Below are 19,912 nucleotides of genomic sequence, written 5' to 3'. Positions count from 1 at the left end.
AATTAAGCTCATTTATCATATGCAAATTAGTGCAAACTGGTCTCATTAGTTACTAAATTACTCAATATGAGCTGAACAATGTAGCACTCCAGTTTGTAATGAAAAATCCCTGTAGAGGCAAGCAGTATCAATTAAGCTAATTTGCATATGCAAATACATTCACTAACTTTCTCTTTTTCTATATTTAGTTTTACATTTTCTTACCATTCTGGATCATAGAGACACTACAGGGTCACTCAACTTTCTCCCCTTCGTCTATCACAGCTAAAGGAATTAATTCAAAATGCTCCTATTATTTGAAATCATCTTATTTTACTTCAGCACTGATGTCCAGCAGGATACCACTTTAGCAAAAAGAGCCATCAGGAATAAGAAGATTTAACTTCCTAGACATGACCATTTTATGTATATTTACACATTTCAATAAAATAAGGGTGAAATTTTAACTCATCAATAAAGTAGAAAATAGACTTAAAGGTATCACTCTTTCACAGAAGTCTTTTGAAAACACTACCATCAAATGTAAAAGGCATGTTGACTTGGCTAGGCAGCATCTTAATAAATGATCATTTGTATCTTTGTGTTAGCTTTTGAGCTGTTTTAGGTATTTTCACTTTCCTTTGCCCAGATGTTTGAATTGTACCAGTCAATCTTTCATTTTCTTCTGGCATATGAGATTAAAGAAGGTGTCTATCAGCAGATTTGGCATTCTCTACCCCCCACACACCCCAACGTTGTTATAAAGAGCTCCTTTTGCCTATAAATCCAGTATATTTTCCCCAGGAGAATCTTCTACTCAGTCTTCTACAGTTGGCTGGGTCCCAGAGACCACAGACACTGTAGCTAGAAATACTAAAACAGTAACAAACATATAAATAAGATACTATTTGTTTTGTTTTCTTTATTACATCAACCTGATTTTTTTTTTTTTAACTTTTGGTAGATAGAGAATCTATATGTTCTCATTTGTCCAACAGCAACTGTGCAGGGCCAAAAGACTATATGGACCAACTAATCATGATTCTAGGATATGCCCTTTACCAATCTTCAACGTGTGATTAACAGAAGAAATGTAGAAATTTAAAAGTAAATCTCGACCTGATTTTCTTCTAAAGCTGATCCTTAACAGCCTCTGTAAAAGACAGTTTCTTCTCTTATTTGAGGCGTAATTCTACCCTGTATTCCACAGTTAAAGGTGTTGAGGAAATGAAAAACCACATGTACGAAATCTGGCAGCTCACTGAGGCTGATAACATTATCCATCTCATCCACACAAATCTTTGGTTACTTTGACTAACAAATAGAAAATCACTACGATGGGATCCCTTCTTCTCCATCATTTTTAGAAAATGTATACCTTAACAAAACTGTTCTGCTAAGGTTATTACCACAGGCCACATTTGTGTCCTGGACTCGAGGGTTATTTTACTAATAAATGATCCTTGCAAAAACAATCATTCCCTCACTTACGTTGAGGAAGATCAGGCAATCATGCAACCACCCTACCCAGCCTTTTCTGATCTACTCCCAGTCACAGAACCTCAGGGGTCATAATCTTAGAATGTTCTTGGAGGCTCTTACTCCGTCCCCTCTGAGAGTATGCTCATGGAATTCTCTTTCAGATTGGGGTTTGAATGTTCTAAAAGTAATATAAAAATTCCTTTATGGCCAGAAATAATGTGGGGTCAATGACATAGACACAAGAGGGTTTACCTAATATGGCCAAGCACAAAATTGATACATGGATACTCTATTTCTACCATTACTTTAATTTAGGGCATTTCTTACAGAACATTCTTTCTATTCTCTCAATACTTAGTTTAAATAATAAATGCATTTCTCTATTAGTTATGTACAAACATGTTGGTACTTATCCAACTCACAAAACTTACTTTTATGATCCAAAATGAGTTATGAATAAAGACTATCTTTCAATTATAAGTACATGATAGTTCTTAGTAATGACATGTATTTTACATAGTATCACACACACATAGTTCAATATAGTATGCTGACAATGAATACAAACATAAACCTTAAAAATTTCCATGTACTAGGTTTAACTTGTTTAACACCTGTGATGTGAGTAAAGCAGATTATTATGGAGTTTGCAAAAACAATATTGCAACTTTATATAACAATTATGTAAGCATTATTTACAAAATGAAAGAAACTTAAACCTTTCTGCTGAGGGTAAAACATTATTAAAGCACTAAAACATTCCATTCATAAATCTGGCACCTAAGGGAAAGTCATTCCAGTAGTTAATTTTATGACTTATGAAGATAGTATTTGCTACCATTTTGTGTTTTGATAACTTCAATAAGGTAAAATACAAATATCCTATCTGGTCCTTATATTGGAAAAGTAACAATAAATACCATGCATATTTTTTTCATATTAAAGAAGTTGTGAAGTGGGAACAATATAATGCCCTAAGAGAATGCTGAAAGCAGGAACCATATTTGTACTTAATCACGTATACTTTCCAGGAAAGATCCCACATAATGATCTTCTCAAGTTCTTGGATTTTTACTGAGCCTGCCACGAAATGCATAAATCCCAGTCGTTACCCCTTGACTTCCCATTCTTTATCTAATTTATAAAAATCGGAGAAGAATTTAGTGAACTAGAATGTGTTGATTTGGATGTCACTACAAGGCTGACATCCCTTGAACCCTCAACCCTCCTGGAGAAGATGCTGCTGTCCTAAGATTAATGCCTGAAATAGCTATAGGTTTACTGAGACTATAATATTGGTCACAGTCAGCAGTGAGACTGCTTTGTGAATGGAGGCCCCAGAGTTTCACAATACACAGCCGGGGCCTTGGCCCTACCTACATACACTGGTATTGAAAATTGGCTTTGTAATACATGATTTTACATTGATAAAATCACCATTACGTTTATTTTTTTCTCCCTATCAGTGGAAAAGTAGTCAAATTTTAAGGGATCCCACCAAACTTTCTTTTCCCTATGAGAATATATGGCTAATTAGATATGCACAGCAGAGACACACTACATATACATTCAGATAATGGGCACACCAAAAATTAAGGCGTCTGTCTTACCCCTTACTCTCAAATCCTCTACACCAAGGGGCACGTAGTATGCACTTCAATGAAACATCACTGGGGCACAGGCAGCAGGGAAGCTTTGGTACCTGATGTAGTGAAGTCACAGGCATTTTCTGAACTCCACACTGGTATTTGGAACTGACCTCTACTTTAGTTTCCAAATTCAATTAGTTACTGAAGCCTGTTTACTCCAACTGTAAGTGTCTTAATTGTTTCCTCTTATTACCATTGTCTTTTAAAATGCTCTTATCATTTTTTGCAAAGTGTTATAACCCTAGTGTTACCATCCTGGGTTCAAATTCAACTCTGTTACCTAAACAGACATTGTAAGCTTTAGTTACTGAAGTTTTTAGAATCTTAGTTTACTCAATTTTAAGATGCACATAATCATAGCACCTATTTCATAGGTCTATATCATGAGCACTCGATGGTATAAGAGTACTTAACACAGTACCTGAAACTTAGTACACAGTAAAAATTCATTATATTTAAGCTGAAATCCATCCAGACTAGGTTTTTCTTTTTAGAAAATATGTTTTTCAATATTTTATCTTCTCTTTGCATTTATACACATACATACACGTTGGTATCTGCATTAGATATGAAAATTTTTAGATGTAATCAAAATACTCAATAGCAGGAAAATGGTTACATAAATTATGATACATCCATAGTATAGAATAGCATTTAGCCATTAATAATAATGAAAACCAATCCTTTCTCAGCACAGCCATGACCACGAGATATTGATTTTTAAAGGAGATTGCTAAAGAGCATATAATTGGCCAAGAGTTAGTTTTTCATCTCTTTTCCAATATGCACAAAATGCTTGATCCCATAAATCTCAGACATATAAACATACTCTCACCACATGAAAAACACAAATTTCTCTTGATGATAACTTCTCATTTCGTACCCTTCCTTTACCATGAACACTCAGATTCTTCTCCTTTACCTCCTATTGCTCTTTAGGTCTGTCTTCTACACTTACTCGCACGGCAACTGTTTCAATCCACAAAACCTATGACATCTCTTCAGGATTTGCCCTACTAAAGGATTTATCCTCAGCTACCTTGACATTATTAATATTCCTTCCTTTAACAAAATCAAATCCTGTGGCTTGCTTTTTCTTTCTGTCCATTCCTTTCTCATGTCTACTGGCCTCTTAAATGAAGACATACCCCAGGGTGGGCTCTCCTTAACCCTCTCTTTGCTCCACATCATTTCCATAGGTCTATAACCCATTCTTAATGTGAACTATCATTCATCCATACACCAGTGATCAGTAATTCTAGATCTAGCCTGAGAATTGCTCTGCAGAAATAGGACCTAGGTTTCCAAGTGCCTACCTCATATCAACTTGGCTATTTAAGAGACCATCCCTCTAGATTTCTCAGGTAGTACAGTCAGACAGCTAGTAGCCAAGCTAGAAAACTTGTGGTGATAATTAAATCCTGTCATTCTCTAGCCTTTCACCTCTAATTATTGACCACGTGCTAATGATTCTATCTCAATTCCACAGCTGCCTCTTCATTCACACAGTACTATCTTGCAAAAGATCTTCATCTTCTTGAACTCTGGTAACAATTTCCTGAACGGTCTCTTTATATCAGTGTCTTACAACTCAGAGACTTCCTAGACGTTGTATTTTGATAATAACTCCAGAAATAAACCAAACTGTTCTGCTGTCACTCCTGCATAAAAGCCCTCTCCATGGGCTCCTCATGGAGAATCAAGTCCACACCTCCTGGTAATATGGCTCCTATAATCTCTTTTCCTTCATCTCTTATATGTCCCACTGCATATGGGAAGCAGTCATCATATCAAACATCTAAACAGTCCCCAAGTAAGATTTATCATTACTTGTTTACATGCTTTTGTGTTTGATGTACCCTTTGGTTGGAATATTCTTCCATTTTCTTTGCCTAATAAACTCCTATTCATCCATCAACAACTTTGAAAAGTCCTCTTTGGTGCTTTATGGCCTTGTTCAGAACCTTGTTCTTTTGTGGCCCCAAAGTACTTGACCTGTGTGATGTTTCTCACTTTATGCAACCTCCTGGCTCCTCTTTCCCTAAATGGCTATAAGCTATTTAAAGACAGCAGCCATTATACAGTGACTTCTGTATTCTTACAAAGTATTTGAAACTTGTGGGGGATGAAGGGGAGTGTTAAATGACTATAAACTGTCAGGTTGGAGATCATGCCTATACTTTGTTGACCATACAGGTTTTTATCAACTATTTGCAAGTGAAGGAAGAGTAAGAAGGAGGAAAGGGAAGAGACAATTCATTCCAGTCTTTATGGATCAGCCAGATTCTACCATGGACCCTTCTGAAACAAAATGTAGAAGTCATCTCATCCTTACTGAACATTGCGATATTGTTGAACATGGTGCAGACATGGGCTTATGGGCTCAAAAGTTTCCCTGCTAGTTAGGCAAAACAACTAATATGATAGCTTAGGGGAGGCTCTTCTTGTTACTACTAGTTCCCAATCCCTTCTCGCCTATAACTCTAGTAGTTAATTTAGAACACTATGTAGTAGTTCTTCCACTCCATAACCATTAGTACTAAAATCAAATTATACCAAAAGTTCTAGTTCCTATGGCAATTGTAAGATGACATAGTGCAATCATGCTTAGATGCCTTTCTTGAAAGCATCTTTACCAAGTCATCTATATTTCTACTTAAAGTCTACAGCTTCAAACATATTCCAAGTGTGACCAGCCCTATTCAGGAGTTTTCTTGTACAGATATAATTTAAACATTTTAAATTTTCATCCATTTATCTTTCTTCTCATACTCTGAAGCCACACAGAAAATATCTAACCCCCCCCTTTTTTTTTTGGAAATGAGTCTTCAAATAAATAGAGAGGGCATTGATGCCCCTTTTAAGTCATGTTTTCCAAACTAAACTTTCTCAGGCTTTTTGCCACACTTCATGTAATATGACTTCTAATTTACTCACCAGTCTGATTATTCTACTCCAAATGGCATCCAGCTGTCTAGGTTGGTGTGATGGCTGATGCAACCATAGTGTGGTGTCTGAATGTGGCCCACCCAAAATGGGAACGAGCTTGCAGCCCCATTCTAGATCCTATACTCTCTCAATGAAGTATAATGTTGATTTAGTGTTTGGGAGAGCCATTTGACATTATATATTTATACTGAGTTTACGTTTGATTCAAACTCCTAAGTTTGTGTTAGTCTTCAATTCTTGTAGTTACTGAGACACCTTACTCATAGTCCTGTGAAGTCATGATTTCCAGAAAAGAATTTAGAAGATAATAATCTAGGACTAGTCTCTGAATAATTTTTCATTGACTAAGTCTTAGGTAACAACTTCTGACTGCTTCAGAATAGAAACAGGAATAGTCCTGAATCACATCAGAGTCTACTAATTTATATGTCATGGCCCATACAAAACCTATAATGGAGATTCTGAACAAAGTATGTGTAAGAAAAAAGGAAATAAAAATTTGAAGATCTAGAAAGAAATATGATCCTTTCTGTATCCTTGAAACCAATCCTAGGTTGCAACAAAGGTAATTCAAAATTTTATGTACACAATAGAATAGCAATTCCCAAGGTATATTTCAAGAAACATCAGTTCTATGGGATATTAACAGATATTAATGGATAAATGAGAAATAAGAGTAAACAAAAATGTAAAGTAAGACTTCTCAGGGCTTTAAACTTGCAAATGCACAAGGTGCTATCTCAGACCTGATGGAACATCAAAATTATCTCAGAAGACTATTAAAAACCACCAATTCCTGGACTTTACCCTATAAACTCTGATTTAGTAGGTCTAGATCGAGGCCCAAGAATGCATCCTATGAACAAGTGTTGGGTCATTCTGAAACTGCCAGTAAAGACACTGCTTTGGAGAACCACCAGGATTTGACTATGAGCTTTTTTTTTTTTAATGCAGAATCACATAATAGTTTCCTAATGCACACACTTAAAAGATAATATGCTAAATTTAATATTACTTTTGACAACCTAGAAAATGAAAGCACCATAAAGGCCCTATTTATAAACTCTGAATGAACAGGGATCTGGAGTATACTTTTATTTTACTCCAAAGTTTATCTCAGAAAAACATAGCTACCTTTTCCAAATACAGTAAGCAGCCTATATATCCCAAACTTGTCTGCTTCTCCAATTCTATGTAAAAAGGTTTATCTTTCACTGATCAAAAAAAGTGGCCACGGCAACATTTATCCTGGGAGCAGGACCAATGTGGCACAATTATCTATGGTTGAAGGTAGAAGTGTTGAATCGATGGCAAAGTCTTAGTGAAAAAAAAAGTTTTGAGTAAGTAAGATGATGAGTTTGCAATGAATTTTCTCTAGGGCTAAGTAACTACAGTTTCTTCCTAGTGACCTTTAGCATTTATTTATCATGAAGTTCATTGGCAAAATCAATTATTATTTGTCTCCTTTTACTAGTATTTTTAAATATACTATATTTTACCCTGAGAAATTTTCTAATTTGGGGAGGCAAACATTAAGATTGGAAGCACTCACAAATACGAACTCAAGCAAAGAACTGAAATTTGGCGACACAAAAAAAATCACAGTACTTTCACAACGAAACTTTGCTCTTCCAAAAACAATATATAGCTCCAAAGACGCACACATAGATCCACTTACAAATACGGCACGCACACAACCATTCTGGGAACAGCCAGTTACTACACATTGCACATCAACTAAATAGTGCAATTCATCTAAATTATTTCAGCACAAATAATACTTGCCCTCCCTTTCTCATTAACATTCTCTCAAAGGATGGCTTTCTAAAAAGAAAAAAATAAACTCATAAGAATTTCGGAATTCCAAGATAAAATCACAACAGTCAAATATACAGCTGACATTTAAAAAATTTTTCTTTTTAAAAAAAGACTAAACATATGGTTTTTTTCTTAGTAAAATATAAGCAAGTTTCTTTTTGTTTTAAAAGTACCTGCAAAATGTGACTTCCCAAATGTGCTTCAAATACTTCAATGGCTAGTGCACTGGGGCTTCTCCTTCGCTGTGCACCTATAACTTAAAAGAAAAAGAAAGAAAACAGAACAATTAAGTTGGAGCTCTGATTCCTACCTTCAGCTTAGCTTCTCTTGAATGGCATCATTGACTAGTATAACAACGAGATCTGAACCACCACCCAGTATTAATTTTAGTTCTGAGTTGTCTAAGCATAAAATAGCCTAGGTTGAATTTTCAACCTAGAATATTGACTTCTAGAAACATCAAAAAAAAAAATACATTCAGACTTTAAACATTTTCCTTTTGGATGGTTTTCCCTATACCGGAATAAAAACATGTCAATGTTCAGGTTCCTTTAAAATAAATTAATACACTATTTTTCTTAAAATTAAGGTATTGATTTTTTTAAGCATCTGCATACTGCCTTATCTCCCCCCAACCCCACCCCAGAGAAAACTAAACTGCTTGCATCTTCTAGGCTAGAAAAAAACAAACAGGAAACTTTCTGTATTTTCTAATGCAATAACTTCATCACAATGTAATCAGCACAACATATTGGATAAGACATTCTCATTCATGATCATTTGCACTAGTGTTAAGCATCCTGAGATGGCTGGATTTCACATTTACTGCATATTCATGTGTAACTATTCCTATAGGACTGACAAGAAGCCCAGGTAGATCCTTGGCCAGCATGTGCCTCACCAGGACAGTGACAGTTTCTTATCTGGAGTTCCCGAACACTCCTGTTTTCTCACTAAGGACTCAGTCCTCTTCCAGGCAAGCTTCACATGCTTTGCCTGCAGATGCCTACCACACAAGGAGTCCTCATAATCCTTAACAAAAGTGGGTTTAATGCATAATAACTGCGGAATTCAGAATTGAGTGTCATCTGTTTATGTTTTTTTTTTTTTAACGTGGTGTGCCAATTTGTTTTAAACCTGTTCTTCTGCCTATTTTTTCTTTTTTTTTCAATTTAACGGAGTGTAATTGAGCAATGAACTATTCACAGATCAAGCAGTCCCCAGAATCACAGAAGATTCAGAGAGACTCCAGGGATGCATTGTGGTCAAAACAAATTTATACACAAAAGGGGAAGTAACATACAGAAATCAGAAGTGAGGACATCATAAAAAATCCATTCTCTTTACACTGATTTATGAAAGAAAATATTCAGATGATTTCTACATTTCTAACAAGTAAATTCCCCATATCTTCCTGCTTTTCTTGAAAATTTTATTACAAACCTCTGCTCTCTCAAGCCCAGATACTACTAACTGGAAATAAAATCAAAATCCCCTGCTTTCTTACTTCTAGAAACACTTTCAGCTAGTTGACAAGAAAATTCCAGTGAAATACTGCTGGGATAATTCTGTTGCATTTCAGTTACTAAGTTGGTCAGTTGGCTCCATAGCTTAGTAGGGATTATAATATAAATGCACTTGTGATTATTGTGCTATGCAAAGTAGGGAGTTCACCCCTGCAAATGTGAGTTTGTGTCTGCAATGTCTGCAAGGCACTGTGAAAACGCGTGTGTGTTAAGTATCATTATTACTGACAAGAGAAAAATAACAGAGGCATTTTTTTCAATGGGAAAATTTATAAAATATAATTGAAGAGTGATTATTATCAAAAGAATATTCCAGCTGGAAGGGATCTTAGAGATCTCTACTCCAGCCTCCTCATTTGCTTCAGAAGCAAAACACACAACTAAAAATCTTAAAACAGAAAAATCAGTTTACTATGCTGAGATTAATCTTTATTATAAATATAGACATAGGGTTTTTACAATTTTAATATTCAGATATACTTAAGACAGTACTACTGTGTGTATGTGGGTGTGCACATTTCTGATTAATTTCCTATTCTAACATGCACATTACTCCCTTCAAAACTCCTTTGGCATTTTTGATAATGCAGCTGTCTTGCTGAATACTGTTTTCAGTTTCTAGAGTGTTAATTGCACATTATGGTAGCTTGGTGTGAATGATCCCACATGAATAAAATCTGCAGCCTTTTTTTTTTTTTAGATTATGGGGGTGGGTAGCTTTTGGGAGGGAGAAGCGGGGGAGTTGAAAAACTTCTCAAGTGTCCACTCTGTTTTTGAGGCAGTAATTAGGATTCAGAAAGCTCCTTATTAATAGCTCATAATTGTGGGGGGGCACTTCAGGGCCTCTAATTACAAAGTTCAAAATAAATCACGACACCTCACCAAAAAAAAAAAAAAAAAAAAAAAAAAAGGCCCAATTTTAGGTAACAGAAATCATTCTACAAAGAACTGGATTATGAGGGGGCCAAGGGAATAACAGCCACCAGATTATAAGGAACCCTAAAACATCACAGAAAAGTTCACTCACTTAGGAGGCCCAAGATGAAAGCTCCAGTAACAACATAAAGCTGCTCAAATGCCTTCTGAAAGCATAGCGGCTGTTGTCTTGTGTGGGGGTTTATTCAAGTCTGGCTATTGATGGCCTTTCTTTTCCTGCCGTTTCTCCACTAGGGTTCAGGCTGTGCTCTGAGGAAACGTCTTCATCCATGAGTTCTATCTGTATAGTTATTCTTTGTTCTCCAAACCCCCTAGAAATCTGAGCGTGCACCCCCATACACGCTAGCATAATATACAAGTATCTTGCAAGTAGTTTCATGCTATTCTACTCAATGGCATTTTTATGTCACCGGAACTTCTCTTGATTTATATGTTTTGCACTTACGCAGGTGATGTGGGCTGTAATGACAGTTCCTAATTTTACAACCAACATAAATATGTTAAACAGGAGCCCATTGCCCCTGGTAGGAGCCCAGCTTTAACTTGAGCATTAATGCTAACTGAATAGATGTTAAATATGTACTTTTTATCTTGCACTTATCCTATCACATTTGGCATTTTGAGAACTGAGACAATAATCTGATAACTCAAGAATACTGCAAACACAGGTACTTTGTTTCTCCGTGTTAATCTCATTATGTTTATACAGTATCACTAATGATCTAAAACAAACTAAAGGAGCATTTCCTCAATGGGATCTGTCATCCTCAAAAAAGTAATACATTGTTTATGAAGCTCTCTCAGATTTCTGTATTTTGGAAATTGACAGTGACTAAAACCATCTGGTAGCCCAGACATACTGTACACTTATTATTGCGGAATGGGTCACTGTTTCAACTGATCTACTAACATATTTCATTTATTTGTTTGTTCAACTAAAAGACTATTTTCTGAAATTTAAAGAACACTAAAAAAATTAACCTATACACACACACGCGCGCGCGCGCGCAGGGGGCATTGCTAAATAAATGGAATGTGCAACCGCTTGTCTGTGAAGATTACGTTACCAGCTCACTGAGAGTGAGACATAAGAGCTACAGGAGTTGAACAGCTTATACAAACTAGTATAAAATAGAAAGCCCAAGCCATAGGAATTCAACTTAAAATTCAATTCAACATGCACTAAATGCCTACTTGATGTTGAAAATTTCTAGCTACTATAAGGTAACTAGTGTTACAAAACCTAACAAATAGTCCAAAAAATTTTTAATGACATTTAAAACAAAACAAAACTAGGTCTGGTATATAATTATCAACACACACTACAACTCTACTATTTCATGTTTTACAACGGTTAAAAATAAAACACCTAGAATTTTAAGAGACTTTAAATGGAAGAGAAATATACGGAGAAGGGTTTATTTGTTTTTTAAAAAATCAACTAGGAAAATTCTGATTGTCTCAGAAATCCAAAATGATCTGATGAATCACTAAGACTGTGCATTTGGCCTTTCTCTCATTAAAAAGGAGAAGATACACAGGGGAACCACAGTCTAAAACATGTATCTGAAAAATTAGTTTTGCCTCTCCACAATGTCAGCAGAAAAGTTCTAATCTGGATCCTTCAGCATAATCTCACACGGTGGTCTTTGACAATTAATTCAGTGCAGTAAAAGGCAACCCTTCTTTGGGGAATACACCAGGCCCTCCCAGTCATATTCCTAACCGGTCTCCTCACCTCAGGGGAGGTACTCACGTGAGGAGGGCTGAGGATTAGCGCTCAGTGGGAGTTTGACCTATTCAGCCGAAAGGTCAGCTTGCCATGGAAGAACCCATTACAAAACAGAAGAAGGACAGCTCGGTGGACACACATAATGAAAGGGGAAAAGTCACGAGCCCTACTTGCCTTGTGCCCTGCCCTTTCCCTTCATAACCCCAGCTCCTTGCCAGCATGGTTCACAATGGGAAGGTGGACCACAGGCAGAGAGCCACAGAGGGGCTTGCTATTGGAGGGATCCCTTGAAGAAGGTATTCTGAAGTGAAGAGCAGTGTGACACCGCGAGGCAGGGTTTCCAATGGATTGTTTCATTAGGCCAAGGCAGCCACTGGTGGATAGGAAAGATCGTTTCAGAGGTATCTTGTTTGGAGAACAAGATAATGTTTCTTATCCTCCCCCAAAAGGTGGAGGGCAGTACGGCATCACGGGCAAATGTAGTCTTATAGTTCAGCAGGTAGTATCTCAGGAACGCCTGGCAAAAAGGCAGGCTTCATGCCCAGTTACTCCTGAGAGCTACCCTCCGAATCCTTCATCTAAGGGGCAAGGATCTGTTCCCACACAGAGTCTGGAGGAAGGGAGCACTAAAGGGCGTGCTTAATGGAATCCCTGGACACTGACTCCCTGGGCTTTGGCTGAGCAAAGTCAGGAGCTGAGAAAGAATGGAATATAGAATGCTTAATGAGTCTTTCCATGGCTATAAAGAAAACGAAAGGGATTTCCCTTGAAGAATCTCAATTAGCCTTCCTCACTGTAGGGCCAAAGAAGCCAGGGAGGGTTTTCCCAGGAGCCCCAGAAGTTCAGGAGGTATGTATGAGTGTGTGTATCTGTTTCCCTATCAAAATTAAAATTTCTCAGTTTGCATGTAATATAAGCTAAGTCTTTATTCTGAAACTGGCCCTCACCACTCTGCCTTCTGTGAGGTCCATGTTTCACAAATTGTATTCTTTCAATACAAAACTCCTCAGTGTTTGTGCATGCCTTAGACACCGGGAGATTTTCAGGTTTGGAGAAGAAACTGAAATAACACTGGGTACCAGCTTAACCCATATAGCAACATGACAACTGAAATTCTGTTGTTGAAAGCATTGTATGTGAAGTTTTCATGCAATATCATTTCATGCAATATCAATATATATATATATGATGCTCTGTTATTTGTTTTCATATATATATGAAAACATATATATGAAATATATATAATGAAAACAAAGAATAACAGTGCTCTTTCAGTGTACTTTCATCAAGATTAGTGTCTACTATTAAAATATAGGATAAATGATGACTGTAGAAGAGAAATAGGGACACACATTGTTAATTGGGCACATGATTAATCACATATTTGATAACAAATACTAGAAAAAAACTCATGTATTCAGGAGTAGTACACTTTGGGTTTATTTTTAAATTCCTATTTAGGGGATTTTTAAAAACAAAAAATCTATCTTCATAATTCCTTAGACCTACTAACATGTTAGACCACCAATTTAGACAAAAAAGAATACTTAATCCAATGCAATTGAAACTTTAAGAAGTCTTATGATGATCCAAAATTTTTTGATGAAACACATATTTAAATATCTTCCACCATTTAAGTATGGGTTGACTGCATTAGGTAAAATAATTAGGGACCATGTGACTGTGTAAGTTTTAATACTTATAAATGAACTGCTTTTGGGAAAAAGAAACCATGTCTGCTTTTCTTAAAGAAGTATATTTATATGGCTTCAACTATTAAAGAACTAAGGGGAAAACATACAATGTCTGATTGATCTGTTTAGTCAAGGGAGTGTTTACTATGCACTTCTCATCTTCTTGAGAACTAAATAGTATTCATATGATTTTTGAGTATGTTTATCATTTTCTACACTAAAATGGCATAGTCCTCTAAATGTGAAATAGCAACCAAATATCACTGTAGTAAGTCTTGAAAACGTTTTTGTATATTTGGTCAGCAAAAATTACAGGAACCTCTTAGTACAAAGTTTCCATTTTAAAGGTTCACTTTGCCCACCCACCTTTCTTTTCCATTGAGGGAAATGAGAATTCCTAGGCAGATATTTCTCCTTCTGTAGCTGGAAAAGGGGGAAATGGCCTTTCTCCAACAATCTGGTAGTTACTATAGGAACTACTGTATGTCCCTCACATGGTCTACATATGGGGTGATTAACATTCTTCATGAGAGAACCCCACTTCCCCTTGACAATGAAATCCTTAAGGCAGTAGGTTAAGCTGCTGTTTGGAGTGACAGCACTTGAGGGAATGAGGTTCAACATCTGACAGTCAACGTCTCGGAGGACAGAACCTCAGGAAAATGCAGGCATGATCCACAGCCTGGGCTGAAGCGTGGGGAGTGGGGTACATGAGGGAAATCCTCAAGAGATGCAAGGGGTCCTGAGGAGTGGACTGGCCTAAAAGAAGAGGACATCCCTGACGTACCTGAGACTCCAAAAGTGCTCTTTCTAATTTAAAAAAAAATGGTAGTTATTACAAAATCATTCCAATTTAACTTGCTTAATTATTCCAGAAGAACAATGATTACAAAGAGATAGTACTTTTTTTTTTTTGGACTTTAGTCCTTAACAACTTAAAAAACATCCAAGGCTTTTCTAAGCATTTATTGGGTTCAACCACTTGATGTCACAGGGATTGCTTTTGGATGTAAAGCTTAAAGTTAACTATTACTTTAAGAATAGTGAAAGAAATGAGAGTTTCCTCTTTTTCTTTACAAAATAAATAAAAGGTAAAAAATTAGATCATCCCCAAAATTAATTCCTATCTTTAGATTCCCAGCAGAGATACGGAGTATGCTGGGGTGTATCCACCACCCCCCTCCTGCTCCCACCACCCAACTTGGGGAAGTTTGGGGAGTGAGACAGTTATAACGTGACTTCAGAATAAAGAATATAGAATAGGAGGATCTTTGAGGGCTAGCGAGTCTTGATTTTTAATCTAACGTGAACAGACCAAGAAGACAGAAACTAATTTCTTCTGGTGTCAGGGCTATGGTGGCAAATATGTACTGAGCCTCAGGCTGAGGCAGGCACTTTGCGGGGACTCCGGATGTGAAGCTGACAAAGATTCAGTCCACTGGTTGAGGCAGACCTGTGTGTCAGAGGAGGCCAGTGGGCCATGCAGAATGGGCAGCACAGATCCCTGTCCAGGCTCCAAGTCCGAACACATTCCTGATGTAAGAAGGTGCCCTGCTTTCTGAGTACAATCTGCAGGTTCTAGCTTTGAACTGCTCCTGTTGTTTAAATTCTTCTTCTTTCAGTGAACACTTTCCTCTACAAAACACCTACTGTACGTATGTCAGGAGGGATACCATGTGTCTCTCATGAATTAAGCCCACGGTTCACAGAAAGACACCATGAGCTCTCTGATAACGGCTCTCAAAGGGAGGGATAAAGAGAACATATCAAATTTGGGATGTGAATACAGCACTGACTTCGCAAGTTTAATACTTGACTTTTCATTGGTAGAAATTATCTTCCCTACAAATACACTTAATTTTTTTTTTTTTTTTGAGCAGTTAAATTTTTAATGAGGGTTAGATTTGGTACACTCCCTCGAGGGAGGAAAGGATGATTACACTTTCATTTTGCAAACTGTCTTAAAAGCCTTTCCAATGAGTGCCGCTTTACTGCTGTTACCTCCTCTGACCTCAGCAGCAAGCAAACAGTTATGGCATGATTCCACCCAGTAGGAAGGGGGTGGAGATTACCACTGAAATTGTGCAGTGTCAGTTGCACTTGCTGGTAAAAGGAAGACGTCCACATCTGGTATCTCGATTTTTTAGTTTTCAGTCGGATCCCAAAGCTTCGTGTTATGACATTTGTAACATCTGCTACAAATACTGAGGTAAGTCAGGCACAACCTTATTACTTCCAGTCTAATGCTCCATTCACCCTCTACGCCTTCGTAGGCCACTGATACGACAGGGAGCTAACGTTGATTCTGCAGGAAACAGCTTGTGTTTCTGTGGGAGAAAGAACACAAGGTCTCTTGCCTTCTCCCTCTTCTCTCTCCTGTTCCTCCATTCATATATTTAGTCATCCTCTCTCTCTCTTTCTCTCTCTCTCACTGTCTCTCTTTAGCTTTTGGGCCACATCAGTGCTTGGCATCATGCTCAGTAACTTGTTTCCTGCCAAAAGAAGAGTCAACATAAAGAGTTCTGTGAAGCAGTGGGGTATTGTCCCAAGGGACACAAGACTCTGCTTATAACAGCACCTGCTATTGAAAGGTCACTCCGATCAATTTCCAAAGCTCAACAGTCTCAAGCTATGGAATTACATTTACTCATCCAAAATGTAGTGAGGCCTTATAATACGGAAGGTATTAACCCCATTGATCAAAGTGCTAGGGATATAAGCCAGGCTCCTATTTCCACTTCTAGATACATTGGCAGAAGAAAGCTAAAAGTATCCATGGGAACTATTTGTTGATCCTCTATCTGTGCTGGACATTGTGTCAGGGAATATAACAATGAAAAGGCACCTCCCAGCCCTCCAGATGATCAGAGTCTAGTGGGACACTGACATATAAGCAAATGAACAATATTCAATACAAGTACAACTCTCAACTCAGGATGGAGGTGGGGAAAGGTGGAGTCAGGGAAGGCCTCAGAGTAAGGTACTGCCAGAACAGGAGTACGGAGTGAAATTACATGAACAGTGCACTATCATGGCCAGGACCCTGGGATCTACTGATAAGACATGAAGGCAAGGGCAAAAGCATGTTAACATAGCTACACATGCGTGTTCCAGGCGCATCATCCTGCCCACGCCAACTTGCTTTCTCTTAAGCTGCAACAATGATGGACTGTCATATTCTTAGAAACTTGAGGGACTGGGACCCCACTCCACAGTGCCTTCTTGGGGCTCAATACTGCTTAACAGTCGCGTAATTACAACTCACAAACCAATGTTCATTCGGCACTGTCCAAAAACCCCAACTTTACAATTCTCTCTCCCCCTCCACCTAAACACCACTGCTTAGATGAAAACCCTGACATGTACACCTGTATCACAGCATCTGGCTTGGCATCGTGCTGGGCAACCGAGTCACCAGCCAGACTATTGTGTCACCTCTGTGCTCTGAAGGGCACTTCTGTGATTCAAGTCACTTACTGTAGAATATCTGATACATTTCCAGGATGTGTTTGTCCTCTCTGCTGGGAGGAGCTCAATGGGAGGGGTCACATGATGGGGAGACAACTGTGCACAGAGGAAAGGATTGGGGTTCTAGAGTCTGGCAGACCAATTTTTAAATCCTCCATTTTTCTCTAATTAGCTGGGTGGTCTTAGACAAATTAGGTTCCACGGACCTCAATTTCTCATTCTGTCAAAAGGGTTAATGCCTCTTACAGCAGTTGTGAGAACAGGTGACATGCCCCGCCCCGATTTAATTTGTTCTCCTGCAGCTTATTTGCATAGTGTTGTCTCTCCCACTAGCATATTACCTTTCCAAGCCAGAGGAATCATTTTGTGCTTTGCTGAGACCCAGCATTTAGAATTGGGCCCAGAATGCAGAAGGCACACAATAAATACTTGTGAATGAGCGAACACTCTAGAGCACAGTGCCCAGCCCACAGGAGCGCTCAGCACATGTCAGCTCTCTCCTCTTTGTTGTGAAAAGCAGAGGCTGGGCCAAAGATGACTTTTCTCAACAACTATCTTTATCCCAATTTTAACAGGAATATTATAAATTTTTTCCCCTGTATGTTGTCACCAGCTCCTGCCTTTCCTGCAGCATGCTATCAAATCTATAGTGTCACCACAAACCCTGCGAGCCAACTGCAATCAGGGCCTCAAACCAGTGCAAACATTTCACACACACTTGGGCAAAGAGCCAGCAATTCACTGAGTGTCAGCAACTGCCCACTGAATTTTCTTTTGAAGGATTCACTCATGCCCTATTCCAGCAGTAATTGGCATTCGTTTTAAGATGCTGAATGCCTCAGACATAACTTGATGAGATAAATGTACATAGCCACCACCACTGCAAACTGAAATCAGCTCTTACAACCCCACCATCTTCCCTCTAATTTCACATAAACAAAAGCCCACACAATTTTCAATGGTAACTACGCAGGAGCTAGGTCTTACTTATGTTAGCTGATCAAGGTCTGCATCACCCTTGCTGCCTGACTGTTGGATACCTACAGAGGCAATGATTCAGGGAAAGTTAGAAAATAAGAAAGATGAGCACAATTTGGAGGGTGCAGATTAGTAAACAGGCTTATAAGGCTGTCAGACCTAGAATCAAGAACATATCTAAGCAGTATTTTTATACTTATCACCACCATACAATGAATTAAGGAAAAAACACTTAACTTGAAGACCTGTTATTTAGACTCAAGGCTGAGTTCAAGCCTTTCTCTATTAGAGGTTCTTAATATGTTTCTTTCTTTGAATAACAGGGCTGTTTAAGCAAACCCTCTTCATAAGACAATATTTAAACATAAAATTTTGCATATGCAATTACAAAAATTCCAGAGAGCTTCTGAAACACAGACATAGACCCCAAGTCAAGAACTCTTGCTTTAGACAAGAACCAAGCACCCACAGATGCCCTGTGTCATCAGTGGGACTGAACAACTGATTCACTGAGTGAATGAGTAAGTAATCAAATGAATACTCAAATGAATGAATGCAAGGAGATCCAGTCAAGAGAGAATGCACAACTAAGTCAGATACTTGTATTCTGTGAGGAGACTGTGGGACTGAAAGCAGCAGCCAGTTAGTTGGTTTATTCACAAAAACTGCCTTGTGGAATTATATACTGCTCCTCCCCTTCTAAATGCAGACAGAGGGAGGAAAGGAAAAAGAGATAATGAAGGTTTGCAAATGAAGTGGGTACAACTGTGCAATCAATCAACATTTTCTGAAAAAGAATCTGCATCACTTGCCAAAAATTTGAACTGAATAACTGAACTAGAATTCTGATGAGAACGGACTTTGCCACTAGCCAGTCATTTTTATTTGTTTTCCAGCTGTCTTGCTTCTCTTTTCCAGGAAGCCAATGGTCTCTTCAGTGTGGCAAGTTCAGGCAATGGGAACTTATTTAACCACGGTTCAATGTATACTCTGTATTTCCTATTTTAATAAAACTTTACTAAGTGCTTACTCAGTGCCAGGCACTGTTAGTTAAAAAGGATATAATTCAACCATTCATCTAAAGATCCATTGAGGGCCTACTAAGTGCCAGGCCATGGACCACCAAAGAGGGAACAAAGGAGACAGACAAATGGGCCTGGCATTCTAGTGGGGAGCCAGATGACAACAATAACAGCAACAACACATGCACATCTCCATCTAAGCAGCAGTATGAAGGAACAGTTTTAAAAGGGGAAGGGAAAAGAAGGGACAGAGATTTCTGTATTCCATGGAAGATCAAGGAAAGCCTCTCCAAGGATATAATAGGAATAGAGGGACATGATGTCCAGGTGAAGGGAAGAGAAAATATAAAGGCCCTGAGATGAGAGAAACTTCTCAGGTTCACGAAATGACGGGGAACCAGTACCCTCAAGGAACTTAGAGACTCAGGAGAGAGAAATACAAACTGTAAAAAAGTAATGGTTGGCTGGGCGCGGTGGCTCACACCTGGAATCTCAGCACTTTGGGAGGCCGAGGCAGGCAGATCATGAGGTCAAGAGGTCGAGACCATCCTGGCCAACATGGTGAAACTCCATCTCTACAAAAATACAAAAATCAGTCGGGCATGGTGGCAGGCGCCTGTAGTCCCAGCTACTTGGGAGGCTGAGGCAGGAGAATGGCGTGAACCCGGGAGGTGGAGCT

General features: G+C 38.2%; 1 protein-coding gene across 1 annotated transcript in view; it reads right to left on the bottom strand.

Moving 5' to 3' along the window:
- The window catches only part of NPAS3 (neuronal PAS domain protein 3), a gene marked incomplete at its 5' end in the record, with an annotated part of 867,539 nt that overhangs the window by 428,980 nt on the left and 418,647 nt on the right, over positions 1-19,912 (bottom strand). Inside the window, one exon of the mRNA XM_011941876.1 lies at positions 8,051-8,127. Coding sequence (XP_011797266.1) covers positions 8,051-8,127 — 77 coding nt within the window. The remainder of the gene's footprint in view (positions 1-8,050; positions 8,128-19,912) is intronic.

This window comes from Colobus angolensis, unplaced genomic scaffold, assembly GCF_000951035.1.
Source record: "Colobus angolensis palliatus isolate OR3802 unplaced genomic scaffold, Cang.pa_1.0 Scaffold202, whole genome shotgun sequence".
Taxonomy (NCBI): domain Eukaryota; kingdom Metazoa; phylum Chordata; class Mammalia; order Primates; family Cercopithecidae; genus Colobus; species Colobus angolensis.
The sequence above is the reverse complement of the archived record's forward strand: the minus strand, read 5'-3'. Positions and strand labels throughout refer to the sequence as shown.